Raw genomic sequence first — 25435 nt, 5'->3', positions numbered from 1 at the left:
AGCTCATCTGTCACTCAAAAACAAACTACAGGGAATGCAAATGCGTTTTTGTAACACCACAGCAGGAATACTCAAATTGCTTGAAGTTAATAATATTTTTGCGGGTATGCCAAAAAATGCTGTGAACTTGTACTGAACCCAGATCAGCACAGCACACGTATGTCTGCATGATGTCTGTTAAAAATGGCTTGATCTGGAAAGCATCTGCTGCGTACAAACATCTGACAGACGTCTGTACAATGTCAGTTTTACATACATTTTATATCACAAAAAGACAATTTGACATCTGATAGGAAATGTCCTATTGATGCATGGCAGGTGAGCAAACACTGTAAATGCAGACGTCAAATAGACGTCTCCCAGATGTGTGTGTGCTATCAGGGATGATTACATCCAATGATTTGCCACTATACAGTATTTGCCTCTTAAGGAACATGAAAGACATATGTAAAGACATCTGTGGGACGTTTATGTGCTAAACGTACGTATTTTGGTGTGTGGTGTTTTTATAAGCCATTTCTTAAAATCAGGTAACACATCAGTTTTTATCCTGAAAGTCTTTTTTACCCTATTGTGCTTACCATATGTGCATCTGGTGCCTGAAGGGTTGTGCTCATGCAGATACATAGTAAAAGTGCAAGCTAACTTGTTGACATTGCCAGAGGTGTGACTTGAGTGTCTTGCAAATGGAAATCTCTGCTGACTCCTTTTGAATGTTATTTTCAATGTAAAATATGCACGTCAACAAACAGGCTTTAGAAAGTGGAGAGATCCCACACAACCTGTCTTGTTTCTGAAAAGAGCAGTTGGAGTATTTGTTTGCGTGTCATCATGAGGATTGATTTGATCTTTGTGCTGATATCAGGTGAGATTCAGTGCTCTTGGAAATGATAATTGCTCCCAAATTTTAAAGCTGCATCTTACATGTGCATACATATTATGTTCAAGAAATTAATTAATGGGTTACGCCAGCGGCTATCAAACTTTTTAATCAGCCAAACCCATTTGACGTAAAATATTTACTTGAAGCCCCCTTGAAATTTTAAGTTAAAATTTGAGTCATTTAACGTGTTAAACCTTGTAAACAAGTAAACAAATTAACTTTTTAAAATAAAATTCTTTATTTTCAAATGTTTGAACCCTTAAACTTTTATTTCCCCTGAATACTTCTGTAAACTGTCACAAAAATGTTGGAAATTATCCAAATGTGTAAATAAAGTGAATAAAGACTCACAAGCTGTTCACAAGAACACTTTTTTCCTCGCAATTCAGAATTTTTATTATTATTTTTTTTTTTTTAAATAAACTTGCATTTGCAATTTATGAGATATAAACCTATATGAGATATAAAAACATTGAAGTTACCTTTTGTGGCAAAATGAAAAAAAGAGATGTACACCCGGAATTCTGAGGAAAAAAAAGTAAATTTTGAGTTCATGTCTTGCAATTCAGAGTTTATATTTTGCAATCCTGGGAGTTCCATTCAAATTTTACTATGAATTATAAAGGGAAAAGTCATAATTGTGATAAGTTATTGCAATTAGTCTACCTTTTTCGTTTTTTATTCCAGAGATGGGCTTCAATAAGTTTCCTCTGAATCTCCATTTGGGAAAACGTGCATAGGTGTTTTTTTTTTTTGGCGTGATTGCATTGCAACTATAGAAAATGCCAATGGAATTTTAGCAATTATCTAACTTTGCCAAGGAATTCTGAGTTTGGCATTCAAACATTATAAATGATATGCCATGTGTCATGAAATGGGTTAATGTCTCTCTCTGCAGCTCTGAGCCCCGGTGTGAACTCTTATGTGTTTTACTTGGTGACTGTGAAAATGACCTGGCCTGACGCTCAGACGTACTGCAGACAGCATCATGGCGATCTCGCCACTGTTAATGACAAGACAGACCTCGCTGAGCTGTTAAAATCTCTACCCAGTGGTTTTAGAGATGATATGTGGATTGGACTCTATCGGACGAATGCGTTTGCTACCTGGGTCTTTTCCGATGGGAGCAAATGCCTGTTCCGTCCATGGTCTCCTTCACAGCCAAACAATGCTGGTGGCAACCAGTACTGTGTATACTCGTCTACTGCTGGATACTGGAACGATTGGGCTTGTCTAGATAAATTACCATTTATCTGCTACGGTGAGTTGCTAGCAGCAGCTACAGGACAGTAAATGTCAAACCATTTAATTTTGTAGTTTCCGTTTAATTTAACCAGTGGAACTTAAAAAAGAAGAAATGCTATGTAACATTTTTTACAAACTGTTTAATTGACCTTCTTCAGACATTGATTGAGAGATTACATAAGACATAAGATGTTCATGTTTATTTCATGCTATAACTAGCAAATAGGAAGAACTTTGGAATGAGAAAAAAGAAAGGTTTGCCCCTGGAGTTTTTGGGTTTGGGTTTAAGTCGTTCGTTCATCCCATGACAGCTCCCTAGACTAGAGGCTATGCAGTCTGTACCGGAAAGGGAAATGATTAGTACCCGAGTCGAGTCTTTAGTTAGAGTTGTTAGTTAATAATTCCAATCTAAATGCAGCTTCAAATGGCTCTAAACGATCCCCTAGTGTAACGATTGGTCATTTTCTAAACAAATTGTCAATTTATGTACTTTTTAAACCTCAAATGCTTGTCTTGTCTCGTCTCTACGATGTGCGTGTGTAGTCTTTGTAATCTGGGTCAATACAGTTAGAATATGTTCAGTGGTGGCAATGGACAAAATTCACTGGGGGACTCTAGCTTGGGGGAAGGTGGGGTGTCCATTCAGCTGTATTTAATTATAAAACCTTTTATAATCCATAATAACGTTAAACTTATTTAATAATTTCTATAAATCTTCTTGGATAATAAGACAGGCACCTGCAATTATGGCTAAATTAAAGATTTGTTGTATGTTGTGTGCTCCTACTGAAAAAGAAAAAAAAAAAACTTACGAACACCTTCTGATCAATGACAGAAATTAACCTTCCCAGTATAAAGTGGTATTTGACCTCTTGAAGTGTTTTTTTTCCCCTACATTTTGCAATGCCATTTTTCTAACTTTATTAAATGCATGTCATCTTTTGTGACCAAAAAAAAAGATTATTATTTTTTTTTTTCAAAAATTTAAACAATAAATTAAATTAAATAAAAAATAATACGTTACAATCAGGAAGAAGTTACCAGTCAAATGAAATCAGCAACAACAATTCACCTCACGGCACAGAACAACACAAATGTGGTATTAAGGAATATTTACAAATTATTAAACGATTTAAATATTAAACGATTTAAATAACTTAATTTATACTTTAAAAATGAAACTGAAATCACCAGTAGGTGGCAGTAAGTCAAAGTCTTTGTGACGGAATAATTCATTCAATCGATTCAAAAACGTAGATTCATCCATAAACGAAACAGCGCTGTGTCAGAGACTGTAGATATTATTATATGGCCTTCCGATATTTGTTCCGTCACTTACTAATAAAAAAAAATCCGTCAGTAACGGACAATTTTCGGTTAACGCGACCTCTGCCTCAGAGATGCATTCATATAAACTCCTAGCCACAATTCATTATTTAGGAGTTTCTTCCAATATTTTGTGCATCGTGAACAGTGAGATTGCAGTATTTTCTCTGAAAAATAACGTAACGTAAAGATCATGTCCAGGCAGCATATGTTGTGATTTTTCTGTTCATATCTTTTGTAATAGTGGCTAAAACAGCAGAGCACGGACTTTCCTCCATCTCATCCATTCCGCTTTTCACTTCATGCCCTCCGTTTGAATTTCGCGCCACATCAGAATCACGTGACTGCAAACAAGCTATTGGAAAGCGGCACAATCTCTTATGAAAATTAACCATGGTTTTATTACAGTAAAAGTGTAACCACAGTTTTACTAGAAATACCATGGTTAAACTATGGTCGGTCTGTGGTTAACCAAATTAATTTTCATAAGGGAATGTCTAGTGAAATTTTATTCACGCATCAAAAAGGTCCATCTTGGGATATTTAAATTAATTTCCGTCTAGTGTTTTATGTTTATATATATGTTTATGTAGCACTGTGGTCCTGCGAGACACAGCATTTCATTCCACTGTATGTCCACACATGCAGCGGAATGACAATAAAGTTCGACTCGACTCGAATTTAAATTTAGTTTCATGCAAGGTTTAAACAACGTCTTTTAAAACACTGCTTTCACAATTAACAGACTCATTATGTTTTATTTCTGTATGACTGATAATGTTGCACCGCATAAAATTTAGTTTATTTTAAAACTGCGTAATCCATATGGATGGATAGTTTCTATGCAATTCAAATACATCTTTGGAGTGTATTTATAACGATGCTCCAAAATGCAGGTGATGGTTGTACAATACATTTAGCTAAAGCCACATTTATGTTGTTATTACAGAGGAAAAGAGACAGATAGTGAGATTGGAGGTAAAATCAAGTCAAAGTGTGAATGATCCTGCACTGAAGAATATGATTTTGGCGAAAGTGAGTTTAATATACTGTAAATGACATATATTACAATGATGATAAACTGATTTGAGTAATAAAAGTCTGTTTCCCTAATTTAGTTAGAGCAAATACTGAAGGAAAACGGGTTGACAGAAGATGCTAAGCTCTCGTGGATGAAGTTTTCTGGTGAAAAAGTCTTTCACAAGATGTGGTATCAGAAGAGCGATGCTTCTAATGCGTCCTGCAAGAGAGCCATGACCTGACCCTCTCATAGTAGCGTTTGTTGTGTAGTTTTAGTTGCTCTCACAAAATGAGTATGACGAAGGCATCAGTAGATGGAGCTGCATGTGCACTTCTGTATTAAGCTATGTTTGTATTAAATGCAAAAACTGAATTTGGAGATTTTGCATAATAACTATAATTAAAAATGCAATAATTTCTACACCTTATACTGTCCTTTTAGCCACATTTTGAATGCTTCTGTTACAGTAAGCTTGAAAAATTAACTGGTGTGTAAAGTTCTAAGCTGAAAAAAAAAAAAAAAAAAACTATTCAAAATAAATGTAAACTGGAAAGAAAGATGACACCTGCAAGTCAACACCTTCTCCTGTAGAGGGAGCTCAGGAAGCAATAAAACAACAAATAGAAAACAAGTTCTTGTTATACAATTATGTAAGAGCTACATTGTAAAGTTGTGAAAGTGTCAATAAAACAAAGAATACTGAAGTAAATACTACTTTTGTCTTTCTACTTTAAATTTGGTTTAATTCAACGGTTTACTTGCCATTTCTTGGTAGTTGTGAACTTTATGGTTTCTGAGTAAAAATTGTTTCAAAGTAAATTCTGTTCATTTTTTCCCACCTTTGCTTGTCACAGTTCTGCTTGCTATCATCTGCTTCCTGCCTCCCAGATTCGGCTTCACTGTCCCGTTCTTGCTGTTGTGAGTAGGTGGAAAAGTTTGAATGACTTGTGCTGTCGAATTTGGCTGTACTAATCATAGGTTTTTCTTTTATGCCAAAACCATTAGGATATTAAGTAAAGATTATGTTCCATTAAGATATTTTGTAAATTTCCTACTGTAAATATATCAAAATGTAATTTTTGATTAGTAATATGCATCACTTCATTTGGAGAACTTTAAAGGGGATTTTTTTTTCCTTTTTTTTTTTCAATATTTTGATTTTTTTGCACCCACAGATTCTAGATTTTCAAATAATTGTATCTCGGCCAAATAATGTCCTATCCTAACAAACCATACATCAATGGAAAACTTATTTATTCATATTTTAGATTATGTATAAATCTCAATTGTTGTTTCAATCTCAACTCTTGTTTCATACTGTTGGATTTTGTTCTGTTTTACTGGCAACTAAGGGGTGACCTTGAAGAGCTGCCTTAATGGTATTTGAGGAAGGAGAGGTGGTCGATGAAAGGTGGTTTCAGGGAGCCCCTGCATTTTTCTTCCACTCTGACTCTTTTTTTTCCTGTGCAACACAAAGTGTATATGTACTGTGATATAGGGGTGTGCGGGGTTAATTGTAGCACATGCGGTTTAAATATTTCCACACATGCCAGCATAACCAAATTTACGGTATTTACTAGTTGCCATAACAACACTGTACAGAGAAAAAAAGTGCGCCAAAATTCAAAAGATATCGCTGAATATTTATTTTAGCATAGTAAAAGTAAATTTCTGTTTGAAGTAAATTTTTCATCTCAGTTTTTAGTATTCATTTAAAATGAGACAAATGTGCTATTATTTTAATCGCCAATATGTTATTTATCAGTTTAGATTATTGCTTGGCAAGTCAGCAGAAGACACTAACCACTTTTATATTTCAGTCGCGCTGATAGGGAACGTTCTAACACTGCTTTACAATCTGCCCCGCTATTATTAAACTATACTATTGTATGACATTAGCCATTTTCACTATTTACATTTATGGATTTTAAAAAGAAACAGGTGAATAAAGACTGACAATCGATGTTTAATGTTGAGAAATTATTATTTCAAGAAATGTAAAGCATTTTGGCTCGTTTATGTGTATCATGTTCTGTGAGAGCTGTGTTTGGAGGGAGGGAAGTGTTTTTCTGAATGTGTTTCATCTGTTTGCGCACATTGTTTGTGCTATATTGTATAGCTGTGTTTTGCGATCAGGGCCGTCCCACGCATGGTTGCGATAGGTTTGATTGTGAACCTCAAAAATTATTATTATTTTTTTTTTAATTCTTAAAAAACGCCATTATTTTATTTGAAAAAATTAAACATTGTATTTTATTGACAAAATATTTTAGTTTGTCGTGTATATTTTTTTCATTCGATCAGATAACATTTTAAGCTGTCATATGGTCATGTTACAACGTGCCCCTCACATGTTACAATGCGGGGCATGTTGTCACATTTCACTTCCTTTCTTTTGAGGTACATACACTGTAATTAGGAAACAAAGCGACATATTGAAAATAAACGTGGATAAAAATATATACTCTGAACCCCACGTGGATTTACACAAACTGAGAAATTCAAAAAGTGTTAGGTTGTGCCCCGCGCTCCCCTAGTTTTTGCAAATGTAAATATATGAAAATGTAGCAGAATACAAATGTATTTCTTATGTTTCCTCTATTCAGAAAGCATTTTTTTTTTCAGGAATGAAGGCAAATAGGCAAAAAATGACCTACTTTAAGAGATTTAAATACACGCAAATGCTTGTTAGATACACAAAAGGATCAAGTTTCAAACAACACACTGATTATTCAATGATTTGTTTGGTTGTTTTTAAGAGTGAAAAAAAAAAGAAAAAAAATCTTAGCTTGGTTCGTTTGGGCATATGTGAACACGGCAATCACGCTCGGATCCGTGCCAAAACAATCGGTCCGAGATCGCCTGAAGGAGGTGGCCTCGGCTCGATTGAAAACGAACTCCTTTTAATTTTATAATGCCGTTTTATTGCTCTCTTTGTAGTAGGTGTATTTTAAAAATGTTTTCCCGACTAATCCTTTAATAAATTAATTATAAATTAAAATAACCATAGCTACAAAACGACGATAAGCCCGCAAAGCTGTTGTTGTTGTTCCATCCTGACGGATGACAGCTGAGCGGAATCCCGGTAAAAAAACCCAAAAAACAAAAAAACAAAACGGGGAATTTTGACCAATGAGAGGACAGTTTTCTCGCACGTGACTTGTATTAACACATTTGGTCCGTTTAGAAACTTTGCTGTGTGAAAGCGAACGCTGGCCTGGCACTTTGATTTAATAAATTGATGAGAAAGCTCTACTGATGGACGAAACACCAAAATAATTAAATAAGTACGTTAAAACTAGGAAATGGTTAAATATTATTTAAAGGAAGCACCAAATCGTGGACGCCAGGACTAAATTCCGTCAATATACGGAGAAACTGAACCATGACGACAAAACCGTGAGTAACTTTTCATTTTAATATTCAGTCTGCGGATGACTGTGATGTTTATGTTTATGGTGCAGCACACAGTGCTGGATACAGATGTATAAACTCAAGTGTGTAGTTAATGTTAATCAGCATTATTTTTACTGTTGACAGCGATTGCAAGGGATATAAACACAGCACAAATGTAACAGTGAAACTCCTCAGAGTATTTAATTATGCTTTGACCAAAGTATAGTTCATATCCTCAGAGACTATATCCAGTATAGAGCTTTTCCCACAACAGAGATGTGCAGACATTTTCAAAAGCACGTGAAATATACTTTGGCTTGATACATAGTCCAACCATCTAAGGACATCCAATTTTTAACATCTTTTACTGTACCAAGAGACCGCTGTTACGAGATTTTTGGTTTCTGAGATATTCGGTTTCCGTGGGCGGAGCATACATGCATATTAATGACACATGACCAGACATGCGAGAAAGATCGTGAAACTGAAAATATCAGCTCTGCTCCATCTCAGAATGTTTAACTTTTTTTTTCATAAACCTAACACACCTTTGTCTAATCTATGAACTTATGTCTAAAATAAATGTGTTTACCTTATTAATGCAGTTAGAAAAGTTTTATTAGTATGTTCTTTTTTCGTGTGTGGTCATCCACGACTAAATGAGAATGACAGGCTTTCACTTCATGTAACTTTATACGCAAACCTCATCTGCATCCAGTATTGATTTTAGTTCTTAGCGGTAGGTAGATTTCTACATTGCGATGCTTAAACTGAGACTTTATTGTTGTTATTCGTTGTTAAATACTGCCTGTAACATCTTAAACTTCTAGAAATGTATCTGTGGACGAATACATTTGTTTATAAACTAGTTAAATGTGATTGTTTAAGTCTTGTTTACTTGTGATCAAACCACAACTTCGTATAAATAAACTAACTTGGACTAATAAGCCTCTTAGCCTAAAGACATACACATGTCTGTTCTTTTATCACTTGTTTCATTGTTGTGCTGGATGAAAAGCATTTCAATAAAGCAAATTACTATGTAAAGGTGCTGCAGTAGTTTGTCTAGAAAAAGTACTGAAATAGAAAGTAAAAATATAGATTTTTGGTACATCTGCTTTAAAAGAGAAAAATAAATCACAGCCTTTTATGAAAGCAATTTAACAACAAGTGTAGTGGTGACAATTTTATTTACAGTAGAATCTTGGACAAAAATAAAAATAAATAAATAAATAGGGAAGAACAGAGAAAAGCCATGCACATTATGCACTATAAAGGTCCTTGGCACCCTGGACAAATGAAGACTTCCTCTATACTGGGCCTGCTCATGCAGTCCCAGTGGTACCAACCACTGCAGCTGTCGCATTCAATCTGAGATAGATTAAGATCATGGATTAATAAATATTTAAATAGCAGTTTCATATACAGCAATGAAATCATGCCCCCAGATTAACATACCCAAGTGTCCACTTTGTCATCTGTATAAGGATATTTATTGCCACAGGCCATGCATAAGTCACTCAGGTCTTCTATGGGAGGGAGAGGCAAAATATTAATAATAATAAAAAAAAAAAAAACACACACACACACACACACACACACACACACACACACACCTCATGATATTATACATAATGACATGCAGCATTTTATCCAATTTTAAAAATTTACCGGATTCATTTAGGAGGGTCTGGCCGATGTCCTCACACATGACCGCAATGTCGTCAGGATCACTTGGGAAATTGAGGTTTCCTCCTGTTAAAATGGCTTCTGCAAACTAAGAAAAAAAAGGGAAAAGAAGAAGAAGAAGTAGAGGGAGAGAAAACACTATGATAATAAGATGGCAGAAAAACTGCTTACTTTAATAACAGCTACATACTTTGCACACAAACACTCCACATGAATTGCCGTCTTTCTGTAAACTGTGTGGTAACGTCACACATTTCCATTCAGTGCCCTGAAATCCCTTGTGGTCCATGAAATCCCTTTGGAAAAAAAAAGAGTAAAAAAGAGAGAGTAAAAACTAAATAAATAAATAAAATAAAAAACCCACACACACACCCCAATAACAACAACAACATCAAAAACACCATCATCATAATCATCAACAAGAGCTTCATTACACAATTATTGATTCCCACCTCACAGCCTTACAGCAGTGAGCCAACTTCTTGCTTCCTTCACCAAGGGAGTTCATATAGACAATCCTTCCTTGTTGAGGATATATCAACTACAAAAAGACATAAAATTTTACAAGTTTACAAGGTACAGGGGGAAAAAAGGATAGAAGTCAGGGAATTAAGCAAACCAGGAGTGTCCAGTGGTGAGCATCATTTACAGACCCCAGAAGCAAATCATATTTATGCAGATCTGTCTATATGGGCATACAAGTGATTACAAGATCAATACACAATGAATAAATAAACTCATGGTATTCATTTTATCAGGATTGGTAAATAGTTTTACCCTTTTCATTAAACAGGCTTTGCCATTCCACATTTTTGTCATTTCAAAAGAATCAATGACAAGTGCATTGCCTGCATAACTTTTTGCAAGACAAGCAAGGTATGCATTGATGACCTGCAACAGAAAAATAAAAATAAATAAGATAGCCACAGTTTTACCACAATGTGTTAATGTCAGTATTATGATGCTCAAATGGAAACAACCAACCTCACTTTCAAGCTCCTCTCCAGGCCTGAGGCGCTCAAGATCCATAGAAAAGAGCTTGTATGGACCTATTTTGCTCCAGATTCTTCCTCCAATTTTACTTGCCCAGATGTCTTGTAACACTAAAACACAAAGAGGCACAAAGCAGGCTCTGAGGCTGCAAGCAAAGAGGATGCAGGCTCAGGGGAAGCAGGCTCCAAGGCTGCAGGCAGAGAGGAGGCAGAGTCTGAGGCTGCAAGCAAAGAGGATGCAGGCTCAGAGGCTGCAGGCAGAATGGAGGCAGGCTCTGAGGCTGCAGGCAGAGAGGAGGCAGGCTCTGAGGCTGCAGGCTCTGAGGCTGTAGGCAGAGAGGAGGCAGGCTCTGAGGCTGCAGCCAGAGAGGAGGCAGGCTCTGAGGCTGCAGGCTCTGAGGCTGTAGGCAGAGAGGAGGCAGGCTCTGAGGCTGCAGGCAGAGAGGAGGCAGGCTCTGAGGCTGTAGGCAGAGAGGAGGCAGGCTCTGAGGCTGCAGCCAGAGAGGAGGCAGGCTCTGAGGCTGCAGGCTCTGAGGCTGTAGGCAGAGAGGAGGCAGGCTCTGAGGCTGCAGGCAGAGAGGAGGCAGGCTCTGAGGCTGTAGGCAGAGAGGAGGCAGGCTCTGAGGCTGCAGGCAGAGAGGAGGCAGGCTCTGAGGCTGGAGGCAGGCTCTGAGGCTGCAGGCAGAGAGGAGGCAGGCTCCGAGGCTGCAGGCAGAGAGGAGGCTGCAGGCAGAATGGAGGCAGGCTCTGAGGCTGCAGGCAGAGAGGAGGCAGGCTCTGAGGCTGCAGGCTCTGAGGCTGTAGGCAGAGAGGAGGCAGGCTCTGAGGCTGCAGGCAGAGAGGAGGCAGGCTCTGAGGCTGTAGGCAGAGAGGAGGCAGGCTCTGAGGCTGCAGGCAGAGAGGAGGCAGGCTCTGAGGCTGCAGGCTCTGAGGCTGTAGGCAGAGAGGAGGCAGGCTCTGAGGCTGCAGGCAGGAGGCAGGCTCTGAGGCTGCAGGCAGAGAGGAGGCAGGCTCTGAGGCTGTAGGCAGAGAGGAGGCAGGCTCTGAGGCTGCAGGCAGAGAGGAGGCAGGCTCTGAGGCTGCAGGCAGAGAGGAGGCAGGCTCTGAGGCTGCAGGCAGAGAGGAGGCAGGCTCCGAGGCTGCAGGCAGAGAGGAGGCAGGCTCTGAGGCTGCAGGCTCTGAGGCTGTAGGCAGAGAGGAGGCAGGCTCTGAGGCTGCAGGCTCTGAGGCTGTAGGCAGAGAGGAGGCAGGCTCTGAGGCTGCAGGCAGAGAGGAGGCAGGCTCTGAGGCTGCAGGCAGAGAGGAGGCAGGCTCTGAGGCTGCAGGCAGAGAGGAGGCAGGCTCCGAGGCTGCAGGCAGAGAGGAGGCAGGCTCAGAGGCTGCAGGCAGAATGGAGGCAGGCTCTGAGGCTGCAGGCAGAGAGGAGGCAGGCTCTGAGGCTGCAGGCTCTGAGGCTGTAGGCAGAGAGGAGGCAGGCTATGAGGCTGTAGGCAGAGAGGAGGCAGGCTCTGAGGCTGTAGGCAGAGAGGAGGCAGGCTCTGAGGCTGCAGGCAGAGAGGAGGCAGGCTCTGAGTCTGTAGGCAGAGAGGAGGCAGGCTCTGAGGCTGCAGGCAGAGAGGAGGCAGGCTCTGAGGCTGCAGGCAGAGAGGAGGCAGGCTCCGAGGCTGCAGGCAGAGAGGAGGCAGGCTCAGAGGCTGCAGGCAGAATGGAGGCAGGCTCTGAGGCTGCAGGCAGAGAGGAGGCAGGCTCTGAGGCTGCAGGCTCTGAGGCTGTAGGCAGAGAGGAGGCAGGCTATGAGGCTGTAGGCAGAGAGGAGGCAGGCTCTGAGGCTGTAGGCAGAGAGGAGGCAGGCTCTGAGGCTGCAGGCAGAGAGGAGGCAGGCTCTGAGTCTGTAGGCAGAGAGGAGGCAGGCTCTGAGGCTGCAGGCAGAGAGGAGGCAGGCTCTGAGGCTGCAGGCAGAGAGGAGGCAGGCTCTGAGCATGCAGGCAGAGAGGAAGCAGGCAGGGAAGAGGCAGGCTCTGAGGCTCCAGGCAGAGAGGAGGCAGGCTCTGAGGCTGTAGGCAGAGAGGATGCAGGCTCTGAGGCTCCAGGCAGGGAGGAGGCAGGCTCTGAGGCTCCAGGCAGAGAGGAGGCAGGCTCTGAGGCTCCAGGCAGAGAGGAGGCAGGCTCTGAGGATGCAGGCAGGGAAGAGGCAGGCAGGGAGGAGGCAGGCACCGAGGCTGCAGGCAGAAAGGAGGCAGGCAGGGAGGATGCTGGCTGGGTAATGGTATGGGACTGGAATAAGACAATAAGTAGGGTGATGGGCAAATGATGCAGGGTAAATTGTGTAACTGGCAAAGTAACAGGATGGGTGAATGTGAGATGGGTTTGAAAAGGTGGGCAATTGACAGTGACTGGGGTTAAAACGGGAACTGAAGGCACAGTTGCAGGTAAGGATGTTGTGACATATGTGACTTTGGGAGCTTTTGCTGGTGGTTCTTCTTTGAAGTTCACTAAATGATCAAGGTTTACTTTGGGGTAGATTTTGCCTTTGCCATCAGCGAGATCAATGCTTTTGTCCTTTACATTTAAAACGGTGTATGGCCCGACATAATCTGGGTCAAGCTTGCCTCCCTTTCGCTGCTGACTCCTTATATTTTGCCACAACACTCGGTCTCCAACCTGCAGGACCCTGGGCTTTTCTTGCAGCTTTCTTTTTTTAATTTTAGAATGAACCTGTGCCATATTTTCTTTGACAACCTGGTAAAGGCGGTCCTGTTGTTTCACACATTCAGAAATGCACTCCTCTGCTACCAGTTCCTCAACACTTTCATTGATCTAAGAATCAGAATTGCACATGTTACATTTACAAAGTAATTGTAGAAAACAAATTAGTTTAAATAATGTACTGACCTCATATTTGTCTGGTACCTCGCATGGATACCTAGCCTCACGTCCAAAAAGCAAAAAATAAGGCGAAAACTTTGTAGTAAGTTGTTTTTTGGTTCTCAAGCCAAACATTGTGGCCTCCAAATAATCTGCCCATAAGCTTGGCTTCCTTTCCACTAGCTTGCTCAAAGTTCTGTATAAGGAGAAGAAAACAGGAAGAAAAAAAAAAACATTAGGGACCCGTAAATCAATTACCAACTGTATTATAACTGAAAACACACACAACAACAACAACAATATATATAACCTCTGAATTGTGCCATTAAGCCTCTCAACCAAACCATTTGTCTGTGGGTGGTATGGTGCACATAAGCTCCTGCTGATGCCCAGTGTTTGGCACACCTCTAGATTGATCTGTATATACACACACAAAGTTTTATTTTTAGGTGAGCAGGAATTTCATTAAATAAGAAAAAAGCTCTTTCAAAAAAATATTAAGAATTAGAATGGGGGAAAACAAAACAAAACAAAACAAACTGTAACGGAGTCAAGGACGAATCCGGAGGCGTTGGATCCATTTGCAACAGCTTTATTAAACACTCAGACGTAAACAACAAGCTCGGGTCAACAACGGCGGACAGGTGTGGTGAAGGCAAATCCAATCGGGTAGTCAAAGTCCATGCAATAGGTCGGGGCCGGCGGCAATCAAAGGGGTTAATCCAAAGGAAACGCGAGGGTCGACAAAAGGCAGGCAGCAAAGGTTCACACACACGATACACAGTCCGGTTGGCAACGAGTAGGCAGTCCGAGAAAAGAACGCTCAGGATTGATAGCATGACTAACAAAACTTCGCGATGTGCGAGACCGCGAAGCGCCCTAAAATGGCCGACAGAGGGGAAGTGAACCGGGAGACCCGGAACCGGAAGTGACAGTCCCAGGCACGGGATTATGGGAAGGGTAGTTTCTAAAACTCCGGTGAGAGCTCCCGCTGGTGGGGGATAGAGGGAGCCACAGAGACCGTCCGTGTAACAGAGCCCCCTGCGAGTGCCTCCTGGCACGAGGAGGTAACCGACGCCGGGGTCTACCCCTACGGCGGGGGCCTGGTCGATCTGGGTGCGATGTGTGGTAGTCCGTGAGTAGAGAGGGATCGAGGATGTCCTCTGCGGGCACCCATGACCGCTCCTCGGGGCCGAAGTCCTCCCAGTCGACCAGGTACTGTAGACGACCTCTCCGGCGCCGGGAGTCCAGGATTGTGTTGACTCGGTAGACCTCCTCGCCATCGATGATCAGGGGGGTAGGTCCCTGCTGAACGGTCCCCTCTAGGTTCTCCGCTCCTCCCGGTCGACCAGCGGGCTTTAACAAAGAGATATGAAAAGTGGGTGAGATACGATATTCTGGAGGGAGTTCTAATCTGAATGAAACAGGTGTAATCTGACGGCTGATCTTGAAAGGACCCACGTACCTGGGACTGAGCTTTTTGCAGGGCAGACGGAGGCGTAGGTCTCGGGTGGATAACCAGACCCATTGTCCAGGTTCGTAGAGAGGACCCGCCCGACGTCTGCGGTCTGCCTGGGTCTTGGTTCGATGGATGGCTCGCTGTAGGTGGACATGAGCACGGTTCCAGGTCTCCTCACTCTGCTGGAACCAGGAGTTGACCGCCGGTAGCTCTGAAGGCTCCCCCGACCAGGGAAACAAGGGAGGCTGGTACCCTAGCACACACTGGAAAGGAGTGAGGTTAGTGGATGGCTTACGGAGGGAATTCTGGGCGTATTCTGCCCAGAGGATGAAACGACTCCAATCCTCCTGGTGGTCCTGGCAGTAGGAGCGTAGAAACCGGGTCAACTCCTGGTTCAGTCTCTCGGCCTGCCCATTGGCCTGGGGGTGATAGCCGGAGGTTAGGCTGATGTTGACACCCAGCAGGCGGAAGAAGCTTGACCATAAGCGGGAGGTGAACTGGGGACCCCGATCAGAGACGATATCTTCGGGCAGGCCGTAGAAGCGGAAAACTGAGTTGCACAGAGCCTCTGCCGTCTCCATAGCGGTTGGGAGTTTGGGTAGTGGGATGAAACGACAGCCCTTGGAAAATCGATCGACTACTGTGAGGATGGTGGTATGGCCAAGAGAGTTGGGTAGGTCGGTGATGAAGTCTACGGCAATGTGGGACCATGGTCGCCGGGGTGCTGGCAGTGGTTGCAGGAGACCGGAGGGTAGCTGACGAGGAGTTTTGGAGGTGCTGCACACGGAACAATTCTTGATGAAGGTGATAACGTCTGGGCGCAAAGATGGCCACCAGAAACGATTGTGGAGCAGCTGAATAGTGGCCTCTATCCCAGGATGACCAGAGCTGGGGGTCGAGTGAACCTCGGTCAGCACGCGAGTACGGAGGTTGAGGGGCACGTAGGTCAAGTTCTCGGGACAGTCATTAGGGGCGGATCCTGGGTCTGACCTTCAGTAATTTCCGTCATTAGATCCCAGGCCACAGGAGCCACAATAACAGACGGGGGCAGAATGGACTCAGGTGGTGATACTGTGTGGTCAGGCTCATGGATCCGTGAGAGAGCGTCTGCCTTGGTGTTCTGTGACCCTGGCCGGTAGGTGATCTCAAAGTGAAAACGGGTGAAAAAGAGTGACCACCTGGCCTGTCGATGGTTCATGACCCGGGCTGACCGAAGGTATTCTAGGTTTCTATGGTCTGTGAGGATTGTAAAAGGATGAAGAGAGCCCTCCAACCAATGCCGCCACTCCTCGAGTGCTAGCTTGATAGCCAGAAGTTCCCTGTTCCCCACGTCGTAATTTCTCTCCGCTGGGCTGAGTTTGTGAGAGAAGAAAGCGCAGGGCACAGTCTTGGGAGGTGCTCCCTGTCGTTGAGACAAGACCGCTCCGACTCCGGTACTGGATGCGTCGACCTCCACGAGGAAAGGCTGGTTAGGGTCCGGATGATGGAGTATGGGAGCCGTTGTGAACCTTTGGCGGAGCTCTTCGAAGGCCTGGATGGCGGGAAGTGACCAGGAGAGACGAGTATCACCTTTCTTTATCATTGAAGTCAGAGGGGCGGCCACTGAGCTGAAGTTCCGGATGAAACGACGGTAGAAGTTTGAGAATCCTAGAAAACGCTGCAGCTCTTTCAGGGTTTTGGGACGTGGCCAGTCTCGTACAGCGGAGACCTTGGTCTCGTCCATAGCGACCCCCTCTGGACTGATGATGTACCCCAGAAAAGAGATGCTCTGCTGGTGAAACTCGCACTTCTCCTGCTTGGCGTACAATCGGTGTTGGATGAGTCGTTGGAGCACGGCCCTGACGTGCTGGACGTGTTCGGGTAGGAGTCTGAATAAATCAAGATGTCATCAATGTAGACTATGACCCATCGGTTTAACATGTCCCGGAAAACTTCGTTAATGAAGGCTTGAAAATAAGAAGGACTATTGGCCAGTCCGAAGGGCATCACCCGGTACTCGTAGTGCCCCGAGGTAGTCGAGAAGGCGGTTTTCCACTCGTCTCCCTCCCGGATCCGGATGAGATTGTAGGCCGAGCGCAAATCTAGCTTGGTGTAAATCTTGGCTGTTCTTAGCTGCTCCAAGGCCGATGGGACCAGCGGGAGAGGGTAGCGGTATTTAACAGTGATGGCGTTGAGTGCTCGGTAGTCGATGCAAGGGCGAAGACCGCCGTCCTTCTTCTTTTACGAAGAAAAAGCCGGCCGAGGCTGGTGAGGTGGAAGGTCGGATGAAGCCCTTGGCGAGTTCCTCCTGGATGTACTTGTTCATGGCCTCGGATTCAGGCTGCGAGAGAGGGAAGATACGTCCTCTGGAAGGAACTGCTCCTGGGACCAGGTCAATGGCGCAATCTCCGGCGCGGTGAGGAGGTAGGTGAGTGGCTTTGACAGTGCTGAAGGCCTCGAGAAGGTCCTGATACTCATCAGGGATGAGACTCTTGGGCTTGAGGGTCTCGGGTGAAGCAGAAGGTTGTACTGTAGGCTGACTGCAGTGAGGCTGGCAGCGGGAGGACCAGTGAGTTATTATAGCCTCGGACCAGGAGATGGAGGGTTCATGTTGGTGAAGCCAGGGATAGCCGAGGATGAGAGGTGTTCGGGGTGATGTAATGATGAAAAACCGGATGGTTTCTTTGTGATGGGGCTCGGTGTGGAGGGTGAGGTCCCCTGTAGTGTGTTCGATACGTCCAGTTCCTAATGGTCGCCCATCGAGGGCGGCCACTGCCACAGGGGAAACACAGGAGAGAATGGGCAGACGATTAGCTTTTACGAAGTCCGCATCGATGAAATTGCCGGCAGCGCCGGAGTCAATCAAGGCGGTAGCCCGAACAGATCTATCCTCATAACACAGAATCACAGGAATCTCACAGCGATTGAGATGCAACTTGTTTGAACTCACCGAGGCAGGCGGACGAGGTGGTCGAGTGGGGCAGGTGGCTCGGATGTGACCCGCCTGTCCACAGTACAGACAGAGTTTGTTCTTGAGGCGCCGCTCTCTCTCCTCTGCAGACAGTTTAGTCACCCCCAGCTGCATAGGTTCTGGTGAGGCCACGGGGATGGGACTGGTTGGAGGGATCATGGTGACTGCTCGACTGGGCTTGCGAGCGCGCATGACGTTGTCTATGCGGATGGACAGATCGATGTACTGGCTGAGCGACAGCCCCTCGTCTCGACAAGCTAGCTCCACCTGTAGCTCCGGCTGTAATCCCTTACGGTAGTGCAACTTTAGGGGTCCGTCGTTCCAACCACTCTGCGCCGCCAGCGTGCGAAAGTCCAGCGCATATTCGGCCGCGGTGCGTCGTCCTTGCTTTAATGCCATTATCTGTTCCCCGGCCTCACTGCTCTCTGGGCTGGGCTGGAAGACCTCCTTGAAGCTTTTGAGGAAGGCGGCGAAAGAAGGGAAAGTAGGCTGACCGAGATCCCAAACAGCAGTGGCCCATTCCAGAGCTTTCCCAGTAAGCAATGAGCAAACGAACGCAATCCGACCCTCGTCGGTGGGGTACAGGTGTGGCTGCTGGTTTACGAACAAAGTGCATTGTAGTAGAAACCCCTTGCACTTACCCGGCGAACCGTCAAATTTCTCCGGAAACGCCAGTCGGGGACTCGCGGTGACGGGCGGAGCGGCCGGGGACGGACTGGCGGCCGGAGGAGGAGAAACTGCCGGTGGTGCAGCGATCTGCAGTCCCTGTACGGCCCGTACCAGCTGCTCGGTTAGGGCGGTCAGATGGTCCAGTTGCTGCTGATGGCGTGACAACATGGAGGCCTGGGCGGAAACCTCGGATGCAATCTGACCTGCTGTCGCTGGATCCGTAGGCGTCGAAGTTTTCTGTAACGGAGTCAAGGACGAATCCGGAGGCGTTGGATCCATTTGCAACAGCTTTATTAAACACTCAGACGTAAACAACAAGCTCGGGTCAACAACGGCGGACAGGTGTGGTGAAGGCAAATCCAATCGGGTAGTCAAAGTCCATGCAATAGGTCGGGGCCGGCGGCAATCAAAGGGGTTAATCCAAAGGAAACGCGAGGGTCGACAAAAGGCAGGCAGCAAAGGTTCACACACACGATACACAGTCCGGTTGGCAACGAGTAGGCAGTCCGAGAAAAGAACGCTCAGGATTGATAGCATGACTAACAAAACTTCGCGATGTGCGAGACCGCGAAGCGCCCTAAAATGGCCGACAGAGGGGAAGTGAACCGGGAGACCCGGAACCGGAAGTGACAGTCCCAGGCACGGGATTATGGGAAGGGTAGTTTCTAAAACTCCGGTGAGAGCTCCCGCTGGTGGGGGATAGAGGGAGCCACAGAGACCGTCCGTGTAACACAAACATACACACACACAAACAACTTTAATACTTAATACTAACCTGGTTTACAAATTTAGTGCCTTGATCCGTTAGTATCCTTTTTGGGGCACCGAATTTATAGAAAAGTTTAATTATACACTCGGTTACCTCCTCTGCCCTTTTAGACTTCAGTGGGAAAGCCTCACACCACTTTGTAAAATAATCTACCATCACACAAATGTACTGGTAGCCATCTTTTGTTGGTGTGAGCTTTCCCACTAAGTCCATACCCACAATCTCCCATGGCTCTGCCACCTGAAAAAACATTCACATGTTCAAGTCCATTGCAACAAATTGAGAATTGTTATCACACAAACATAACTTACCTCAATAGGGGTATATTGAGTTTGGTTCTTTAGAGAACGTTGTTTCTTTTGGCAAGCTGCACAGTGTGTTATCTGAAAAATAAAAATAAAAATAAAATCTTGTCTCTTGCTTGTTGATTGGTAGGCTCATACACAAGTAGAAGTTTACACATGAGATTGCACTCACCCATTTTTTAATGTCCAAAGACATGCCTGGCCAATAAAACCTTCTGCTCACTGCATCCAAGGTTTTATGAATGCCACAGTGAGCCCCTATTGCACTACTGTGCAATTCCATAAAAATTTCTTTGGCCTTCTCTTTTGTGCAGATTACTTTGGCCAAACCACCTCCTTCCTTCCTCCTTATATAATGCAAAACTTCATCTAAAAAAGGCAGGTTAGTCATTATACTATAAAAAAAAAAAAAAATTAACTGAGATGTAGAATATACATATACTCACTTTGTATAATGAAGTTTTTAGCTTTTCTGTGGAAAACTATTTTAGCATTCCTAGAAATACCCTCAGGTAATGTTCCGGAACGCTTGAACTCAAAAAGTTTGTTGTATGTAGTTACATCCATCTCTAACCTCACCCTTACAAAACTAGCGAAATGGCCACTTATATACAATTTTTCATAACAATGGAAACAAGTATAATAAATTAATTAATAAATCTCTTCAGTCCATTGGATACTGAGATGATTTCACTGCTGAAATTGGTTTATTAGATAACTCTCCACCCCAGTTTTTGGCTTCTAATGATGAGTATTTGCATATTATAGTGGGGAAAGAAAATGTTTATAGAGCTTTATGTGATCATTTTGGCACACTTCACATTCTTATAATTTGAGAATAGCAAATTGATTAACAAGTGGGTGTGTAAATCTGTCATCTGATAATGTTGGTGTTCCTAGTCCTTTTGCTTGCTTTATTGTGCTCCAGGCACACCGTGGGAGCATACGGGAATCTTTTGTTTGTATGTTACACAGGACCCTCATTCTAAGTAAAACCTATGACATTACCCACTAAATAAACATTTGGTTGGTTTACTCTTTAATCCAAAAAAAAAAAAAAAATCCTTTGGAATATCACATTTCCAAATTAATACAGATACACAGTGCAACACATGGTCAAAGAGCAGATGGCACAGAATAGGTTACAAAAACTTTATTAGGCAACTCATGGGTTTGAGGACATTATAGTAGTCATTGCCAGAGGGACCTGTTTTAAACCTTCTGTAAGAAGTAACTAAAGATTAACTTCAGTAACTGTTAGCTCATACCATTCAGGTGATCTGGAATTGTTGGTTTCACTTATATTTTATTTTATCTGGTAACATGACAAAAAAAATCTCTTTAACTACATAAACTTTTGGATCTAACACCGTTAAACTCCATAAAGATATGACGTATACATGTTTTTCATCCAGCACAGCAGTGAAATAGGTGATAAAAGAACAGACATTTCAATCTTGATTTAGGCTAATTAGTCCAAGTTAGTTTATTTATACGAAGTTGTGGTTTGATCACAAGTAAACAAGACTTCACAATAAACTAGTTTATAAACAAATGTATTCGTCCACAGATACATTTCTAGAAGCTTAAGATGTTACAGGCAGTGATATATTTAACAACGAATAACAACAATAAAGTCTCAGTTTAAGCATCGCAATGTAGAAATCTACCTACCGCTAAGAACTAAAATCAATACTGGATGCAGATGAGGTTTGCGTATAAAGTTACATGAAGTGAAAGCCTGTCATTCTCATTTAGTCGTGGATGACCACACACGAAAAAAGAACATACTAATAAAACTTTTCTAACTGCATTAACAAGGTAAACACATTTATTTTAGACATAAGTTCTGTTAGACAAAGGTCTGTTAGGTTTATGAAAAAAAAAGTTAAACATTCTGAGATGGAGCAGAGCTGATACTTTCAGTTTCACGATCATTCGCGCATGTCTGGTCATGTGTCATTAATATGCATGTATGCTCCGCCCACGGAAACCGAATATCTCAGAAACCAAAAATCTCGTAACACCGCCTTGGATATAAAGCAAAACGTGATTGGCTAAAGCAGAGGCCTTGCTAGACATAAAGCTTTACTGGGGCACAGGCTCCCCATTACTCATATCACACTTTTTCACGCTTTTCTTGAAAGCCAGTTGCGTGAAATAAGTGTACAATAAATACAAAGAACTATACAAACTTTGGTATAAACTTTTGGTGTAAATTTAACTGCATGTTTGAAACTTAAGCCAAACTAGGATATAGGGTAACTGTACCCATTAAGCCCATGTACCCTTTAAGCCCACTTTTAACTTTGAAGTCAAATAAAAAAGGGGAAAATCATATTTTATGCTAGTCATTATTTTGACCAATCCAGTGATTTCGTAATTCCCTGACATTTTTTTTTTATTGCATACCAATTGCATTTGGCAATGTTGAGTTAGCCCTGCTTATGTGCACACTGTCTCAAAGCAAAGACGCCCAGAAACCCTTCAGAAATCAACACATTTCTACAATTTTCAGCCGTTTTGTCGGTAAGTACACTGATATTATGTCAAATAAGAGATACATATGTATTACTTTTTGTGTATGAACAAATAGTACGGTATCATTTTATATAATTTTTGTTTAAATGGAAAGACAAGTTTTATTGGCTTGCACACAAAGCTAATCTCAAGATCAAACCATTAGCCTTACTGAAAGTAAGGACTGCCAAAGAATTAAGCATCTGAACTGCAAATGCTAAATGTTTTGGGATTAATTTTGCATTAATTTACAAATAAATACATCATAAATGGTTTTACAGAGCAGATTATTTTCATAAATTAACTTTTTTTTTTAAAGATGTAAATAGTACAGCACCACAGAACACATGCAAACTGCAGTCACCACAAGCTACCCTTGAATGAAAAAAAACTTAACATTTCTTAATGTGGGCACAATGATAATTACTGTGATGCTTAGTCCACAATATATTTAAGCTTCATGCATGTCTTTGTAAAGATATCTTACATTTTTAATAGAAAACATTGTCATTTTTCATCATTACTTACTGTGGACCCATTTAAGCCCACCTTATGTGTTTCAGTGAGGAATCCCTCTAATTACAAACTTTGAATTTCAACTTTCTAAATGAAAGTGTTTAATGATAAGTTCTTTTAGTGCTTTTTAGTTTACTAACCTTTTACCTTACTTTACTTACTACCTTAATTTACAACTTTCTTTTAGATAATCAGGCCTACAAATTATATAATGAGTGTCTGCTGATGTTTGATAACACAAAAATCATGTCAAAAAAAGCATGTTGCCCAGAAAAAAATAGTCTGTTCTAGCAAAACAGTTTGGAGTGGACAGAAAACATTTTTGTGAGTGAGTAAAGGCCAAGATCTGGGCTCGTATGTATAAAACTTCTGAGAAATGCTCTTAAGAATAGTCTTAAACTTTAACTTAAGTGTCAAAAAATTCTTAGTAAAAAGTAGGACTTTTCTAAGAGTAGGAGACTTTTATAAAGATGCTAAAAGTCTAAGACTGATTCTTAAGTGTTGACTGAGAGGACACTTAAGTGTTGTGAACTAAGGACAACAATGGTGTCAACCCAAAATGGCCATCCTTGACCTCTGAAACAGCCAATAATGAGCCTGCTCATGTGAAGTCACAGCAGCACAATAACTACAATAAAATCATTTAATTAAGACACTATTTAATATTTCAATGTTTTTTTTTGAATGCTTTGCATTGTGCAAAATTATCACAAATTATTATTGATGTTCTGAAATCCTTTTCTATTGGTGTGTCTCTTCATTTACAGTTGGAGCAAAGATGAGTTCCATCAACAGCTCCAATAACTTCAGGAAAGCCCACAATCCTCATATAAATGGCTTGTTTTTGCAGCATGGTTTGACAGTCAGTTGGAAAGTCAACTGCCACATAATAGTGGCCAAGAGAAAAAAACATGTTACTGATCTTGTAAGCATATTTGCTTGAGGTCAATTGTTTTATTTAACCCCTGATATTTCTAACTGACATGTTCCTAATGATCTGTTTATCGGCTTATATTCAGTGAGCACATCTGCAATGTAAGCCAACGTAAGATCTATAAACGAATAACACTACTTTAAAATCAATCCTAAATGTAACTGGAAGCCAATCTAAAAACCTGAGTTCTGGTATGATATGATCTGATTGTCTAATTCAAGTCAGAAGAAATCTTTTGCATATAAATATGAATTTCATAAGACGGTTCTACAGAACACAAAAGTCCTGGGATTTATTGTTTTTTGTCTGATGCCTGAGCGTCATTTACTACACAGAGCCGTAGTTCACTGACAAGCTACGCAATATCGTGTTCATCATCTGATATGTATCACCTCTGATAATGAACACGATATTGTGATGGTGCGCATGATAATTGCATACGATTATTTGCACAGCCCTAATGTCCATCTACAGGAGTTAATAATGTTTTAGTCAAAATAAGATAATCATATTATTTAGAAATATAATTTACTTTCGTCCAGTGCTTTAAGTCCATCCATCCATCATCAACTGGAACAGATGTCTGAGCACCTTAACTGGTTACTCTCAATGTGGAGGAGCAGTGGCTCTACTCTGAGCTTTTTCCGTGTCCTGCCACCCTGCGAAGAAAGCTCATTTCGGCCGCTTGTATCCGAGATCTTGTCCTTTTGGTCATGACCCAAAGCTCATGACAATAGGTGAGAGTAGGAACGTAGATTCACCGGTAGATCGAGAGCTTCGCCTTTAGGCTCAGCTCCCTCTTCACCACAGCTTCTTCACCGCTGCACCAATCCGTCTGTCAATCTCCCGTTCCATTCTTCCCTCACTCATGAGAAAGATCCCAAGATACTTAAACTCCTCCACCTAGGGCAACAACCCTCCTCCAACCTGGAGAGGGCAAGCCACCCTTTTCCAGTCGAGCACCATGGCCTCGGACCATGGGCATCATCCCAGTGCATGCTAAAGGTCCAAAACCAACAGGACAGCATCATCTGCAAATAGCAGAGATGAAATCTTGTGGTCCTTGAACGAGACCCCCTCCGGCCCCTGGCTGTGCCTAGAAATTCTGTCCATAAAAATAATGAACAGAACTGATGACAAGGGGCAGCCCAGCCAGAGTTCAACATGTACTGGCAGTGTTGCCCTTTGTCACTGGTGGAAATACAAAACTGCCGGTACTGCTGATGCGTGAGGGAAATTGTGTTCGGGATGAGGAAATTGGGAGGGGCAGCAAAAAAAATCATGGTACGCTAAAGGGTTAAAGTGTTGCTATGGCGTACAGGTGCGTACCAGCCCACTCTCGAGCACTAGTTTCATCATTTTCAACTGCATGCTGACAATTCTGCGTGAAAGGCACGCAGTTAAACACACAGATCTGTGCAGGCATGGATTTCTGCATGGATTTTCCTCATACGTCAATTTGTTTTCGGTTTCACTCTATTGCTTTTACAAATGTCGATTCGGTTGTTACATATAGATTAATTTCTTTATTCCAGGTTTATCAATTTAAAGACAAATAAGGTAAATTTGTGTCAACAAGTCAAAGTTGCTTGTTTTAAAGGGATCCTAGTGTTATGGGTATTTCTTTAGTTAAGCGGAGATACTAAGGCTCGTCATTTGGTTGGCGTTCAGGGTGCCGATGAAGGTAATTTTCTTGAAATACGACTCTCAGAAGTGTTTCCTTCAAGTGCACTTAAAATACTTAAAATATGGCTTTGTTTGGGGGGGATTCATTGCTGTTCTGTCCAGGCTTTGTTGCATGGATGGATGGGGAGTTTTGCCTAGAATGACAAGATTCTGGTCGATGGACTTAAACAGATTGAACTGAACACACAATTGGTTTGACCAATATTATTT

At 42.5% G+C, this 25435-nt stretch overlaps 2 protein-coding genes across 2 annotated transcripts; both read left to right on the top strand.

Moving 5' to 3' along the window:
* The first annotated feature begins 10529 nt into the window (after positions 1–10529).
* LOC127167601 (30 kDa salivary gland allergen Aed a 3-like) lies at positions 10530–11225 on the top strand. Its single transcript, XM_051113726.1, has 2 exons — positions 10530–10601; positions 10677–11225. Exons 1-2 carry the CDS (start codon positions 10530–10532, stop codon positions 11223–11225), a joined length of 621 nt encoding a protein of 206 aa, XP_050969683.1.
* Positions 11226–11286: 61 nt separating this feature from the next.
* LOC127167600 (golgin subfamily A member 6-like protein 2) lies at positions 11287–12863 on the top strand. Its single transcript, XM_051113725.1, has 2 exons — positions 11287–11506; positions 11548–12863. Exons 1-2 carry the CDS (start codon positions 11287–11289, stop codon positions 12861–12863), a joined length of 1536 nt encoding a protein of 511 aa, XP_050969682.1.
* Positions 12864–25435: the final 12572 nt, after the last annotated feature.

The sequence above is a fragment of the Labeo rohita genome, chromosome 7, assembly GCF_022985175.1.
Source record: "Labeo rohita strain BAU-BD-2019 chromosome 7, IGBB_LRoh.1.0, whole genome shotgun sequence".
In the NCBI taxonomy this organism is placed as follows: domain Eukaryota; kingdom Metazoa; phylum Chordata; class Actinopteri; order Cypriniformes; family Cyprinidae; genus Labeo; species Labeo rohita.
The sequence above is the reverse complement of the archived record's forward strand: the minus strand, read 5'-3'. Positions and strand labels throughout refer to the sequence as shown.

Bases quoted from the DNA above. Each gene is read 5' to 3' on its own strand.
- LOC127167601 (XM_051113726.1), top strand. From the start codon at position 10,530: ATGGAAACAACCAACCTCACTTTCAAGCTCCTCTCCAGGCCTGAGGCG. The intron at 10,602-10,676 runs GTATGGACCTAT...TAAAACACAAAG, and splicing joins AGATCCATAGAAAAGAGCTT to AGGCACAAAGCAGGCTCTGA.
- LOC127167600 (XM_051113725.1), top strand. From the start codon at position 11,287: ATGGAGGCAGGCTCTGAGGCTGCAGGCAGAGAGGAGGCAGGCTCTGAG. The intron at 11,507-11,547 runs GCTCTGAGGCTG...CTGAGGCTGCAG, and splicing joins TGTAGGCAGAGAGGAGGCAG to GCAGAGAGGAGGCAGGCTCT.